At 47.6% G+C, this 16,147-nt stretch overlaps 1 protein-coding gene across 1 annotated transcript; it reads left to right on the forward strand.

Annotated features, from left to right (window-relative positions):
* Positions 1-418: 418 nt before the first annotated feature.
* On the forward strand, positions 419-16,056 carry LOC131262621 (homeotic protein caudal). The gene is made up of 5 exons (XM_058264668.1): positions 419-1,246; positions 1,289-1,606; positions 3,728-3,790; positions 5,725-5,730; positions 15,536-16,056. The coding sequence occupies exons 1-5, from the start codon at positions 952-954 to the stop codon at positions 16,054-16,056; spliced, it is 1,203 nt and encodes a 400-aa protein (XP_058120651.1). The 5' UTR covers positions 419-951.
* The last annotated feature ends 91 nt before the right edge of the window (positions 16,057-16,147 follow it).

Raw genomic sequence — 16,147 nt, forward strand, 5'->3', positions numbered from 1 at the left:
GGTAGGCAAGAGAGAAGGCTCGATCGGGGCAAAACGAGACAGAAAACGATGTGCTATGAGCGTGTGTGTGTGTGTGAAAGGGAGCGGAAGGCACAAACACTAGTAACGGGTTGTAAGGGGTAGACTACCCTCTCGGCACTACCCGTCGGAGGGTTGCAAGTGCGTACTTCTTCTCCGGTACGTTCAGTTGAAGAGTTCGTCGGTGCCAAGTGACATCGTCGGTACCCTTCCGTCGGACCAAGAGTTTCACCCTCCTTACGACCCTCCGCGAACACTGACAGGCCCCGCAGGATACGACGACGAAGACGTCAGCCAGGATACAACCGAAAAGAGTCCAGTCAGTCGAGCTGCGAGCGCTGACGGTGGAGGTTGTCGTTTGTTTTTGCAGTGTTTGTCCGTTACGTAAAAAAAGCGACAAAAACAACAACGTGATTGTTTTCCGAACCTACTATTTGCGCACACACAACACGAGTGTGTCATGGCCGCGTCGAGTGGTTCCCCGATTTAGCGACGGTGTGTTCCAAGCGGAGAATATTGGTTCGTTTATTTTGCGGTGCAGCTGCAAGCCATTGATAACATTCGGATTTGGAAATTATAAACAGTGAACAGTGAAGTTTGGTGAAGTTTGTGGCAAAAAAGAAAAACAATGGCGCCCAAGTATCGGTTAACGGTGTTACTGTAATCGAAACTCAGGTTTTCAGTGGCGGTTGAGGGAGCAGTTAGTGCGTGAAGAGTATAGAAGAATAAATAAATTGTGAAAAACGAATTGTACTAGGAAAAATATAAACATCGATTACACCAATCAGTTAAAGCAAAAGTGATCGTCGTAGAAGTGTTGTGGAAGAAGTTTCAGCTAAAAAAACAGAGAACCTCCTTTCGAAGGAGCGTCGGTAAAGTCGGACCGGTAAAGCGGTCGGGAACTCGAAGGTGTAAACAAGCAAATACGACAAAATGGTGTCCTACTATAACCACTTCGCGATGTACCCGAAGAACCACAGCGGCAACCTGCCGTACTCGGCCACTTCCGGCTGGTACCCGGGCAACTACCAGCACCAGCCGCCGCACCCGCAGTTCATCGGCGACGGCGAGTCGTCCCCGCAGCCCACCATGTACTACCCGCACCCGCACGTGTTCCACCCGCAGTCCAGCCCGGACTGGAGCGCCCACGAGAACTTTTCCACTCCGCCGCAGACGACGCTCCTGCCGCACGGTCCGAGTCCCGGTATCGGTTCCGGGGGTGGAGGCGGTGGCGGTGGAGGAGCTGGCGGGGCCGGTGAGGGTGGCGGAGGCGGTGGAGGCGGCGGAGGATTGGGAGGGCTGGGTGGGCTCCACCTGGGCCCGGGCGGGCCGAACCACCACCATCATCACCATCATCACCATCACAGCAACAACAGTGCCGGCAACAATAACAACAGCGCGCACGATCATCTGACCGATGGCCTGCACAGCATACCGTCGCCGCCGATCACCGTTTCCGGCAGCGACATGTCCAGCCCGGGCGCCCCGACGGGTTCGGCCTCGCCGCAGATCACGCCCCGCCCGACGCCCGTCAAGAGTCCGTACGAGTGGATGAAGAAGCAGTCGTACCAGAGTCAGCCCAATCCAGGTTAGTAGCGGAAGCTCGTGTCCTTCTTCTTGAGTATCTATAGTTTCTTGCATGATCGGTTGCGCGTGCAGTTTTCTTCTATGCGTGTGCTGTTGTACATTTTCTTCGTTTAATTCAATGCTAGTTATTTCAAGTAATAATTTCTGTTTATTATGGAATCATTTACGATTGGGTTCATTATTTTGCTTTACACTTTGATGAGAATCAGTTCTGCATGTGTTTCTGCAAATAAGTAAAAAAGAACTTGGTATCAAATTCCATTTTATTTCTCGGAAATTGATGATGGTTCCCTGCAATTACTTACTCGCTTTGATGTTCGTTATTTCAACAGAATGTCATGCTTTATTTTGGAATGGTAGAACATCAGACAGATCGACTGATCGTCGGCTTCTGAGCCCTCATTACCTTTCTGTTGCATGTAAAACATGCATGTACCGGTTGTTTAAATCTACAACTGAAACATGTCTTTCAAAAAAACCCCTCTATTTGCTAAATGACTGACCAAACTTTCAGCCCACATCTGATTCGTTCGATCTCAAGCGCTCTTGTACGATTCGGCACGCAGCTTTACTACCCAAAACATTCCATAAACCATACCACACGGTCGCCATGGTAGCCACATGGCACCTCGGAGGAACGAAAAGGAGGAACCATTAAAAATCTAGAACGAATAAGGGACGTCGTAGTTGAAGAATGGCGCGGGCCGCCCGGGACGACGCATAGAATGGATTGATTTATGTCGCGGTGCATGATCTTCGGCGTGGAAAAAGGTGCTGGATGGTTATGAAATGTTGCATACTACTTCCCGCAAGCACAACGTTCTCCAGTTGAAGATATTTATGTAGATTGTGGTGTGGTGTGGTTTGGTTTTGATGTGCCTTTTGCTACGCTAGGCTTCTCCCCACTTTCGACGGAGCCGTGACTTTTTTATGCTTCCAAACTTTTTTGGGCGAACATAAACCAACGGTTAACGATCGGGGATGGAAGGATATTCTGCGGCCGGGTGGCGAGGATAAACGGCGTGTGTTTGTGAGGCTCGGGTGTTTTCCCTGCTCTCGCTCTGTTGTGGTTCTCTGTTTTATCGATGAAGTGATTTATTCGTGACGACGTTGCTGCACATTAGAATCCTCATTCCAAAGGCCCTCTAGGAAGCCCGAGCTCGAGTGTTTCTGTGTTTGTATGTGTCGATGCCACCATAACAAAATGGGCGAAGGATATCGGGAAGAAGGAAACAAACGCTGCAGGGATGAATTTTATTTCCTTTATTCCGTTCTCCTGTGTTTCTCAAGAAAATGGGACGGTTTTACTTCTCCCTTTCATCACCCCCCGTTTCCATGGCGATCGTCACCATCGCTAGGGATCCTGTTTTATCCTCTTCTTCCACATGGCACTCCGGTTTCATCCAGCGTTGTGTCGCTAGGATACCCTCTGTTCGAACCAACGTCACTTAGGGCCGTTCCACAAAGAGAACCGGCCGCCGTGATGCGCGGCTTGCAATTTCCATTAGCACCACGAAAATGGGTCCATTTCGGGTCCACCGGTTGGGGCAAAGGTTTCCATTACGCACAGCCATACACACACTTCGGCGATCACGTTCGACAGTAGCCATGTTGCCTCTTCCGATTAGCGTCCAATTTCGGTTACCACTTACCCAAAAAGAGCCGCCGACGAACAGAATCAGACGTTCCGTGCACGTTCTGCTGTGTTGTTCTGGTTTAGTTCCCTCAGCCTGTTTGCTGTCTAGTGTTATTCTATTATATTACCTTCCGCTGGTTGGAGCATGTTTCTTCAAGATTATCTCTAGTATTTGTTTAAAAATTAATTTTTGTTCTATTTGTTTAGTCAAACCCTTTACCCTTCTCAATGGTACCCCCTTGCGCTTGTAGTTATATCTTTTGTGACCGTTTGTTTTCCCCACTCATTGAATATTACCATATTATCCACGTTGATGGGTGACACGTACTGCAAGCTTTAATCACACGCTGTCCATTATTCTTTTCCTTTTCCATCACACCCGAACAAACAAAAAAAAAATACCTTCACGTCCACTCGCTCGACACAAACCTGTCGATTGATGATTTGTGGAACGAATAAATGAAAAAAAAAACCAAACCAAACCAGGAGGCCTTATCAACATCTGCTCGGCACCATCGCTGCAAGACTTCGCCCCTGTGGAATCCGGTGGTATGGATGAACAACTTACCTTTATTCGTTATAAAAATGTGTACTGCTTGCGATACTTTTGTATTTTGTTTTTGATAAAGTCTGACAATCGACTCTTTCGGTTCTGTTGTCCCTTGGTTGTTGGAATACAACACTTTTACTTTGTTAGACTTTTTCTGACCATCTTAAAAGTTTTATGTTTTGCATGCTTCAAGATACTCCTTTAGGTCAGTTTAAAAATGAATAATACTCACACCTCTTCCTTTTCGTGACAAAGAAGAGTTGATTTCATAGATTTTTAGTTCATTTTATAGAAACGCCTACGATAGGTAAACTTTCCTGTCTTCTTTGTGGCTCTTTGTTACCTTCCGCTTTCTTCTTTTCGCCACTCCTGTATTCCATACAAAGAAAACCCACCGCCCCTCTTTCGTTTCGCGCTCCATTTTGTAACCGGCTGCCACCGGGTTCCGCTATGATTGCATTCGGTTTCGGTTCGGGCCCAAAATGGAAGCCAACCAACCCATTCGACGCGCGCAGGGGAACACAAAAGGAACCCGTGCTGGGGCTACGGGGTATCCCCAACACAGTGGAATCAATTTAAGTCTGGTTGATGTATTGCACTGCTGATTCCGCACCACATTTTCCCCCCCTTTGGGTAACGTTGTTCGAATGCTAGCCCGAGCCTAAAAAGCAGTGAGTTTTAATATTCATTTCGAACCCATTCTCGCAGCACACGCTGCGAACCGTGGTCCATGAGACTGCATGACTTTGTAACGCTGTTCGCTAGGATTAGTCTACCGTTGGACAACCGGTGGAGGACAGGGAGGGAGGGCTAGGAATGGGGAAGGCAAGGGAATCACAAAACCCGTCCATTTGCCACCAACTCTCTAGCCACCAAAGTCGAAGCGCGTAACGCTATTAATTTATTCGCTTTATGTATATTTTTATAGCGTTTAATATTTATGGCACGCCAAGTTGAGCTCAAGTTGAGCCGGGAGGGAGAAGTTGCCTCTAAAAAAGCACAATGCTTGTGGCGGTGTGTGTGTGCCAAGGGGAAGGGTGAAATCGGCTCAAAGACGATATAGAGGGAAAACAACAGACGAACAACTCGAGCGAAGCCGAAAAGGGAAGCACAACCAAATCAAATCCAAGGAGGACATTAAAAAGCGCACAACATTCGTCGTGGTTGCTAGCAACAACGGTTGTGGTCGCTGCTTGTGTGTGTGTCGTCTTCGACTTGTGTTTTCCTACACTGTGTGGGTGTGCGTGAGCCCGGAAGTTTGAAAACCCCGTGGGGCGCAACAATCGACAGTAGGAAGATTTATCAGGGCGCACCTTTTCCTACTCCAGCAAAACATGGAAGACGGCCCAGAATGATCCAACCTTCGGAAAGATTAATTTGTACGCGCCACCTTGATGAATCCCAACAGAATCTCTTTTGATTGCTTCTTGGACAGGTCGAGCACAAGGTGTCCGAAGAGCAGCTTACTTCGTTTCATACAGCATTATCCTTCTGTTTGTTTGATCGAATTTGTTTCACTTGATTCTATGTTCGGTTTGCTTCTTCAATTTAATCCTTTTTGTTTTGAGGTTAGTTTTTGTAACATATAATTTGTGTTCATCTTAAAAATTACTTTTCCATGAAATAACATTAGAAAAACGATGTTCAAAGAAATTTTCCTAACCAAAATCGTTTGAGCGTGTATAAAGCTGAAAGCCTTTCCGTATACTGTACAAAAGATTTCCCTGGCACCGTTTGATTTGACCCCTACCTCCATCACAGTCAGTTTGTTTTTCTGCAATATAAACCGAGCACTTTCCCATGCTTTTCCGCGTGCTCCGTGATACCTTAAATAAAACTCTCTAACCGATAAGCAATGCTCACCAAAAATCATTCAAACGCAAACAAAAGGCTAATGATGTTTTTTTCTCGACCCCGTTTTACATTTTTGCAGGAAAATGTAAGTATCGGTCAGACCGCCGGACCCCGCGGTTCCCAAACAAGCACACAAACACACCGCTTTGCGTTCTTGCTTTACCCCTAGCCTTGTTCCCAACTCCAGCGTTTTGATACCGAGTTTTCCACAGGTAACGCTCAGAAAATGTTCTTCTTTTTTAATTTATTTCCTTTCGGTTTTCCCTCGCTAAAGTTTACGCCACATTTTCGATTTGTTTGTGTTTTCACGAGTTTACAGTGAGTTGATTTGAATGTGTTCGATTTCTGTAACAGTTAAATTAAACGACGGCAGTCGGGACCGTTCGAATGATTACTTTACGACCTTTTCAAGCAGTTTGTGCTATTTATTCTTTTGAACAAATATATTTGCTCATAATGAATTATAGGAATTTTCTTTGAAAACTTCCAATCCGTACGAATTATTTCCTAATCACAAGCACAACTATTTTATTTTTTAATTCCAAGTTTTAAGTTTCATTCTGTTATCAACTTACTAGGCTTATATTTATCCAACACAATGTATGCACCAATAGTGGAACTGGACAAACAAAATCTAAAGAATATTTATTAAATACCGTTGCGTTTCTCAGCAGTCGCTCCAAATGAGGTTGCTTTTCAAAACTCACCCCATTCAAGTTACGCAACAATCGATGGAAACAAACCGAATCCGTGCCTCGCTTCCTTGGATTCGATTCTTTTCTTTCCACTCTTGCTTCCAATGCTCGAGTGTTTCTAATCATGGAACTGTTCCACCTCCTTGCCTTTCCACGAGCGACTCCTGCTGCGCAATAATCGATCAAACACAACCGCATAACACGGGCGCCATTTTGTACGGGCTCGGCGGCCATGCCACCGGTATGGAGTGCTGGAATTCAGCGATTAATCGTTGGAAATAAGAAAGGAGAGAAGAAAAAAAGCTGGACGATTAGAAAACCGCAATCGAGAAGCGATATTGTTTTCCCCTCCAACGATTTCCTTCTCGCTCGTAGTTGTTGTTTGTGGTTGTTTTATCATTTTTCTTCCCGCATCGAGCAGACATTTGTCCCCCGGGTGGAGCAGAGTCTGTGCGGGGTACTATTTTTTTTGGGGGGGTTGTGTGTATTTTTTGCTCTCCTTCCTCTATCAACATTTCATTTCAACAACCTTATCGAACCGTTTCGCGGATGGTGGCCGTCATCGATCGCTCCGCGTTTGTCGTCATTAGCTTTTTTTCGAAACGCCTTCAAACCGAACACCGTTGATAGAGATCGGCCAAACGCGGACGGACGGCGACGGTGGTGGCGGCCACGTTATCACGATTTGACAGTGTGGTTTGATTAATCGATTTTCCCAATCCCCAACGTTTCAACATTTCGGTGCCTAGCGTGCTTCCACCCTGCAGGCCGACGTGGCCTTTAGCCTGACAGGATCTCGCTTGTCTGCGGCCGAAAACCGGCCATCAATCATAGCGGGTTTGATCCGGTCGAAAAAGTCAATGACGACGATGGAAATTAAATCCACAAAGGAAAGTGCTGAGCTGACCGGTACTTGCTATCGATCCGAACGGTCCGTTTCGTTGAAATAAACTTGTTCTTTCCTTCGTTCGTTTCTTGCAAACAAACCGAACGCGAATGTTCAAACAAATGTCCGCCGAATTCCGTTAACACTCAACGGCAAAAATAAAAAAGAAGAGACCCGAAACTGTTGCTATTTTCTTTAAAGCATTTGCATTCGGGATGAAATAACACCATCCAAGCAACACGATCCTTCGCCGTGATGTGCTTTGTTTTTTAAGTTTTCCCTGTTTTTTGCCCGACGAGCCCAAAATAAACACCATCTTCACGCTCCGGCCAGGCCAAACGTTTGGCCAACACTGGCGATCATGAGAATGGGGAATTGAAGGAAAAGCGAACTCTCCGAAACTTTCCGGGCATCCAGGATGAAGGATGAATTTTACAACTTAATTGGACCGATGCCGTTCCGTCGATGCCCCGGTCGCTTCCGGTGCGGAATGCGAAAGGACGATGTTTTGCTTGCCGCGTCCATCTTTCGTTGCCTTTTCGGGTATTTCCCAGCCAGCGTTGTTGGCAAACAAGTGAGGAAGGAACGGCCTCGGGGTTGCGGGTAATGTGATGGTACTGCTAATGGCAGGCTGGAACGCAAAACAAGCTCGCCCGAAACCGAGTGGCCAAATATGTAAATTGGCTTTGGCGGGGAAACCGAGCGAAACGTGCGCGTTCCCTCGGTGTAGGAATCTTGAACCATGCTTCCAATTTTCCTCGAAACAGCGTGTCGCTTGCGAGTAGGTTTCGGTGAAAAATTGCAACATTCATCTATCATCCGCTGGGTGCACCGGCGCTGAAAAACATCATCATCAGAATGTTTCCACGCCGCAGACGCAACGGTTCGGAAAAACTGGTCCCGTGGGTGAAATTGAGAAAATTAACTAAACCCTACGAACGCGCAAGGACGTGCGTTACGCTAACGAATTGAGGAGGGGGTTGTCGGTGGCGTTACGGAAGGTGTCGAAGTGAAAATGGAACGGAATTAAATCGTAACGAACATCGTTGTTCGGAAGAGATTCACGACCGAGACGAGACTACACAAGAAGTCGAGATACATAAAATTGTTAAAATATGAAAATTGTAATTGCCATTTGTGAAACTGTCCTCAGTTCATCCTCACTCTACAATTAGACAACTGTCATCACAACGTTTGGTGAGAGTTTCCCTCTCGAATTCAAGAAAGCAAAAACACACAAAAAAACAGACACGTCCTACAGCATGCCAACCGATGGATGATCTCCCTCGCGCCCATATAACAGTGATAATAGATTTGTCGACAGCAGCCAACGCTGGACGGATGAAAACGACGTTTTCACTCGGAACTGGATCCGAAAGCTGGTCCAGATTTTCCCCCGGAGCTCACCCGCAGACTGGCCCCGTAGTATTTTATTCGTTTACAGCACACCCTACGACCATCGGGTCGTAAACATTAGGACAGCATAAATAGTTGGTCCTTAAACGTCTGTAAAGGGACACAGACACACACACACGGTGTGGTGGCAAAGCCTGAAAATGGAACCGTTCCGATCGGCCAAAACCGGCAGACGACGTTGGCTCAAATGTGTCTGCCCACTTTTCTATGTGTGTGTGTGAATGTGTGAGCCTTTATCCACTCCCTTTAACTATCTTCGATAAACACTGTCTTCCCATAAACGGAGCGATATTTTAGTCGACTCCTTTGATGCCAAAGTGCTCCACGGTTGCTATGGTGCCCGAACGGAACCCATCTTGCGATTGGCGCTTTCGAGGCAACGGATATTGTACGTCTAGAGCCCAAAACGTCACCGTTCGTTCGGCCGTACTCTGGCGTCCGCTTTACGATTGTTTCGTGAGTTAGATTCCTTCGTTCTAGCGCTCTAGCGTTAAGGGTTATGGTTGGAGTTTTTCGGTTTTTACGGCAATAGTTTCTCCCGGTTCACCATAGTGTACCGGTGGCTTGGACTACTTAAGCCGACGCTGAAGGTAGTTGAGTTGAGTGTGTATATATTTATTTATATACACGTGCGCCACGGCTTCCCCCAAACGGTCATATTCTGGCAGTTTATTTTACCACTATTTTATTGTTTGTTTTTATTATTCATAAAATTGGGGACCTCACTGATGCTGATGGTGGAAACCACTTGCCATCGAGGGAAAAAGGGCCCAAAAAAAGGAAAAAAAGTCTCAGAGCGAATAAATTTAACCACGATTAGGAGTCGTATCGGCTCACGTTTATCGGTTGTGGCAGACGTTCGCAATCAATAGGTCGCATTTTCTTCACTAAATGATATTTATGCTGGCTGTTTATCGTTTTTACTATCTTCTGTAGGGTTTTGGCAACAATTTGAGACTGCTTTACTTTGCCAGTTATTTTTTCTAAATCACCAGTTTTATTCAAAAACAAAGTATCTTGATTAAGGATGAAAATATATGTGACATCATTTGGTTTATAAATCTCTTATTGAACACTATTGAATTAGAACGTTTCACATGTTGATATTTGCAATTTTGTCCCCCGTTGTGTTTTTTTTTTCTAATTACTAAACACAAACACAAACATGCATTTTTGTCAATTTTTGGCCAAAAAGTTGATAAAGTTGGCAAACGACGGCATTATAGTTATAATTTTGTGGTTTAAACTTTTTTTTTACTCTATTTTGCATCACCGGAGGAATATAATACGACTCATTCAATTACTTTTAGCTTCTTTTTGTCCTTGCTCCTCACAAATTAACCTGTCTTTCAAAAAAAAACCTTCACTTGTTTAACACTCTCGTATGGCTTTTGTTTGAATTCTATTTTGAAAAAAGACCTCCAAGGTTGACTACTGAAACATGTCTTCCGTAACAAAACGTTTATTTGTTATCTTTTTAACCGTTCACTTTATTCCTTTTGCGGTTCTTCTGCAACCAAAAGAAATCCGATTCTATTTGATTTTTTCCTACAGAAACAAACTGTTAAAACCTTCCTCAACGCAGCACGTGTTCATTGTGAATGGATTTACCTTACCTACGGCGTGATTTGCGGTGTCGGTTATTTATTTCAAGTAACGCTTCATTGGGGTCCCGATAACGGCCACACAAGTGTCCTACCGTAACGTGTTACGCAACAACAAACCGTATGGAAACGTAAATAAATAGAAACATTCCGGCCAGGGTCATCCCCGCGGGTCGTCCTTTCCATCCACAGACCACAGCCGAGGATTCGGTGTGTCCGTTTTTCGTCCTTCAGCATTATCCCAGACGAACCCTTGGACCTCCTCGGTGGATGGTGTTGTTGATGTGGCCTTCCGGTGCGATTCGATGGGCAACACGTAACCCACGTCGCCACGCTACTGGCCCATTTCGCTTCGACCGAAAACCCAACGCTACCATTTGGCAAACCATTATCATCCCGACCCCCCGGGGACAGGGGGTAAAGAGGAATTTGTCGGAAGCCGAAGGAAAGCCGCAACAACGGCAATCACGGTTCCGTTGCGCTGGTGAAGGGAAATCCTACCACGCCGATGATAAACGCACCCCCAGGGAGTGCGTAACGAATGAAGTGTGAGACACCGTCTCCCTTTCCCTCCATCCCGCCGGGATCTGTTGCTTTTTCTTCTACTTGTGTGGGTTTGTACTTTTTGCCTCCCACCCTCCCAAAACGAGGGTGATGATTTGCGAGAATCATGGCCAAATTGTCACCGTCATGGGGTTGGGCTTTTGAAAAGACAAACACGAAAAAAACAACGGGGAGGATGTTGACGTGTAAATGGGACACTTATGTCCTTGCCAGGCCCTCAAGATGTCTCAATTTGTTTGAAAAGAAAGCCGAACCTTTCCTTTTCTTCAATCTCTCTTCCACATGTGTACCATGAACGTATCTGTCCGCCCAGAACGACCGTAATCGATTTGTCAATTGCTGGTCGGAAGGAAGCGGCCAAACCAAGTGTCGCGCGAGAAAAACACCCACCTCGCAGGCGTGAGTCAAGGAAGTGCAGGCTGTGCTTGCTCTCCCGTGCAGACACCGGTTATATATGGCCGAAATAAAAATTGATATCCATTATTATATTGATATTTATCATAAAAGTATTAATACTTTTATTGCCATTAGATTACGGAGTAATTATTTACGATGCGCTGAGATTCTCCGGGCCACGAGGGAATCCATAGCGAGGAGGGGGGTTTTGGGAGTCTCTCGCGCACACAAACACGATCGCAAACACCCATACGAGGGCCCTTGGAAGTCGGCCACTTACGTACCGCGCGTCTGGACGTAAGAAATCTTCCCCAAAAGAGCACCCTAATCCCCCTAGCGGCGTGGGGTTGTGATAAAGCGAGTGAAAAACGGGTAGGGGTAGGGGAGGGGGGGGGGGGGGGATAAGAAAGACGACACCTCGTGTGTCCACCGATAGTTGTTTCGGTCCTCTGCTGCTTCGGTTGCTTGATAAGAAACTCGTTGAGCGGATTCTGAGGTTCCGCGTTGGCACAAACCGTGGGTCACGAAACGTCAGACATTGTGACGTTTCAGCAACAATAAAAAAAACATCTTGCTACATAGGGAAGGGGGGGAGAAGGTAGGGGTCGGCTCGAGACAGATAGGAAGGAAGGTATGCGAAGATTTGGGAAGTCAGTTTCCTTTGATGTTTTGCTTTCTGAATCCAACAGGATCCAAACATCAAACGGTTCCCAAGGCGACGAGGGTGAACCTGACTTCCGCTGGGAGAAAAGGGTTGGCGGTGGCGAGGGGGTGGTCCGGGACCCCAAACACCGGGTGGATTAGGGAGGGGTTTCTTTTGTCGGTTCGGTTGCATTTACCTAGAGCCCTGGGTCGGCGGGTCGGGTAGGGTAATCGGCGGTAATCCATTTGTCAATCGATATTATCAATCATCCTCCAATATGGGGCTTTCCCGAGCGGCTCGTTTCACTGGCGGCACGCTTTGATTTCCATACTACGTTTAACGGTGCGTTTTTTTCTTCTCCCTCTCTCTCTCTCTCACTCCTTGTTGTTTGTTTTATTTGAATTCGTATCCCCGAAGCCGAACTGGGTCTAGCTTTGCGTCAGTGCCGCCAATTGGTCCGGCGCGTAAGGGGCAGGAATTTCCCGCAACCTCGTACGCAACTGTTTTTGCCAACAAATCTCCTTTTGAAGTCGGGCCCGAGATCTTCTGGGCTTTCAGGTGGGACGAATCGGATTAAATGGGTCAATATTTGCGGGAGTCTTTGGGAACTGTACTTCTTTCTGATTTTTTGAAACCGTGCGACCTCCAGGTGAACGGAGTGAGTGTCCAAAACATCGGATACAACGAGCTTAAATGAGAAAGTCAAGCCATGCCTGAATGGAGTTGACGATTGCAGGCCTCACATTGATGCACGGCCGGTACATCTTCTCAGGTGTAATTGTTGTCTTGGTTTTTGAACCTCCAGTTTTCTGGTTTTACAACACCAGATTGCAGCAATCGGCCGCGTTACGAAGGCCGCCACCAATTGGACCAATTGGCCCGGTCCAATGGTTGGTTTCGGTTTTCCCTCGGTCCATTGAACCGCGAGACCCGATTTCTCCACCTTCACGAACCGACCGTCCTCTTTGCCAACTTTCCACGCCACTCCAACGGGACGGAACCAATAAAGAACCAATTAGGCGCGGGTCGAGAGGAAAAAGGCGTCAGAAAGTTGCGTGTCGCTTTGTTTTTCTTTCTTTTATTTTTTTTTGTTTGGTTTTTCACTCGATGGAGGAAACCGTAATTGCACACTTACGGCATGGATTCATCTCCGCCGGCAACTGTTTGCCGAGGCAGCACAAGCAACGGACCCGAGCTTTGAAGGATTATGGTGGTGGATTATGATGGTGGACAAGGCAACGTTTCACCCGTAGCTGGTAGCTCCGTCATTTTCCGTTCGGGTTTGGAGCGAATGGGAATATTTTAATATCAATGGACGCTCGGCCCGTTCCCGGCCCTTTCTTGCCATGGCCGCGCGACCACGGGGCTCCGGCGAAAGGGTTTCCCGCTTTGAGCCCACCGACGAAAGGGTAATACTCCGTTATCGCGGATTAGGCACGCGGTGCGCTTTGAAGTGCGCTTTGAAGCTGCCATGTGCTTCGGGGCTTGGCGCTCGCGGACGGCTAAAACTGAATTCTAGGCAAGTGATTCTCAAGCGGAGTGCCCTTGAGTGTCACCAAAATAAATTGGGCGGTTAGTATTGGTTTCAGAAATAATTCAGAAATATCAATACCATTACTATTTTTAAACGAAATGATGATACATTTTTCAAACAACGGGTGGTTCAAATTTTACCTCTCCATTTGATTTGATTTAACACGTTAACTGCGACGTCACCTGTTTTGCGGGTGACAGCAGCAAAAATATCGTAGTAGGCTAAAATTATGTCAAAACGGTATTCTTGGGGAAGTCTACTTTTTGCTTGTTTTTCAAATAATGATGTTTTCATAAATGTTGTAACCAAATTTAAACTACAATCCTGTTGAATCGACATCCTTCAGATAATGCTTCACAGCTGTTAACATTTTCGATAAAATGGCTCTTTGTTTTTTAAACGTTTTAAATTAAACTGAAAGATTCCTTTTTTGTAATCGTGTTAATGTTTACTTCTACCAAAGCCAAGATTCTCTGGTTTATGCCACCGGGGAGAACAGAGGTGTTTGAATCATTCTACTGGAATTTATATTCCGATCAACCAACAGCGTACTGAATCATGTCACACACCACATTTGCAATATCCGGCCTGAATTCCGAAGGTTTGCGCCGTGTAAAACTGCATACCCATCCCAACCTAGACCTAAAACTGACGGATGCGTTCTTTGCAGCCGTTCACTACCTTCTTCTACCTTCTGTCTGCTTCTCGTAGCCTCGCTGTCGTTGGCTTTCCCCAAAGTTTCACCCAATTGCGACAAAAACCGGCTAAAGATAGGACTAGGCGACGAACAGGGTAATTAAAATCGAGCATAGGCCACCATCGGTTATCTTTAGTGCCCCCGCGCCGGGCACTAAAACCCAAACGGCGATAATGAAGATACGGATACCGGACTTATCTGTCTGTTCCTTGGGTTCTGCGAGGGTCCCCTCGTCTTCCTACACTTCCACGCTTCTTCATTCTGGCCGAGAGGTTTCGGTTTCGTTTCGTGTCACCTGTTATCGTTGCGAGCATGTCAATCCAATGCAGTGCGCAATCCGACAACAATGGGTGCGTAGGTGACGTGCCCAATTTCCCAATTGATATGAATCAATCGCCGGTTTCGGTTGGTGCATTCAACACGGATAATTGAAACTGACGGAATTCATACTGTCGTTAGACGTCTGCGCTAAAAGCCCAACGATCACGTGGGTAAAACCAAAGCGTGACGACGATCTTAACGCTCACTCGAGCCATCATCTGGTGACGAGGGAAAATGTTTATCCACCACACTTCGCGCCAGTTGGTGGACACTTCTGCGAAAACTCCGACACGTTGTTTACCGGGCCCCGACAACACCGGGCCTTCCCGGGGGCTGCGAGAGTGCGATCTGAAGCATGATTCCCTTCCTGATAACACGATGCACGATCACGCGTCAACTCCGCGCCTCGAGAGATCCCTAATCTCGGTGCCCCGCACGATCGCTCCGATCTCGTCCCCGATCCGCGCCCAGGGGGCTGTGGGGGCTGAGAAAACAGAAGAAACTCGCTACAGCGGTACCGGGACAAACAAGAGCGCCGGGTTTCGTGTGCTTATCATCCGGGCGGAACCTCACCTGAACCCAAACCACGGTGTGGTGGAGGGGCAAAGGTAACGGGCGCTGGTCAGAGGAAACGAGGCAGTCAACGGGGCACGTAGGAAGGAAACTGAACGACCGAAAAAGCGACGGCCCACGGTGTTGTGACAGGCGGTGATGTTCCGTTTTGGTCGGCAAATATTGACTCACGTAACCCGTTCCCGCCGTCGGGGGCGAGGGCGATGGGAGGGCAGTGGGTTCGTGGCGGGCACTGGCGGGGTTCGCTTACTAGGCTGAAGCCATAACACGCTTGTTAACACCGAAATGAGTTGTCATTAACAATTACCTATTGACACATTGCGCCAGCGCACCAGTTTGCTGAAGATATCGAATGTAAGGAGCGAGTACCCGCAGGGATGGGGGGGAAAGACATTGAAAAGGGAACTTAAGGGGGGTCTTAGGAAAAAAAAGTCATGTAGAGAAACCGTATGCAAGAACGTCTTAACTCCACGCACGCTGCTCTATCGTTTCCCTTTGGAGGCGACACGCTCTGTACTAAAACCTGTACTAAATCGCAAACGCAATCCTCTTTTTTTGCAGGGAAAACTCGAACGAAAGACAAGTACCGGGTGGTGTACACCGACCAGCAGCGGCTCGAGCTCGAGAAGGAGTTCCACTACACGCGCTACATCACGATCCGCCGGAAGTCGGAGCTGGCGCAGAACCTGCAGCTCTCCGAGCGCCAGGTGAAGATCTGGTTCCAGAACCGCCGCGCCAAGGACCGCAAGCAGAAGAAGAAGGCCGAAACGGGCACGGGTGGCGGTCCGCAGTCGCTGGTCGGGCACCCGCAAGGCCACAACGTGCACGGGGCGCAGTCGATGTCGAGCCTGCTGGGTGACACCAAACCGAAGCTGGAACCGTCGCTGCACCTGTCCCATCTGCATCAGATGAGCGCGATGAGCATGGGCATGGGCTCGATGGGCCTCCACCACCATCCCGCCCACCATCCGGCGCTCCATCCGCACCTGGGCGTGCCGACGTCACAGCATCAGCTGAACCAGGCCGCGGCCGCCGCCGCCGCCGCCTCCCAGGTGCCCCCGACCTCGCTCAGCATAATGTGATGCGCCGGTTCGGCCGACGATCGCCCGACGATCGCCGCTTTGGTTTAATTTATTCTGTTCATAGTGTGCAGCGGGAAGATGGAGGAGGGAG

The sequence above is a fragment of the Anopheles coustani genome, chromosome 2 (assembly GCF_943734705.1).
Source record: "Anopheles coustani chromosome 2, idAnoCousDA_361_x.2, whole genome shotgun sequence".
NCBI lineage: Eukaryota > Metazoa > Arthropoda > Insecta > Diptera > Culicidae > Anopheles > Anopheles coustani.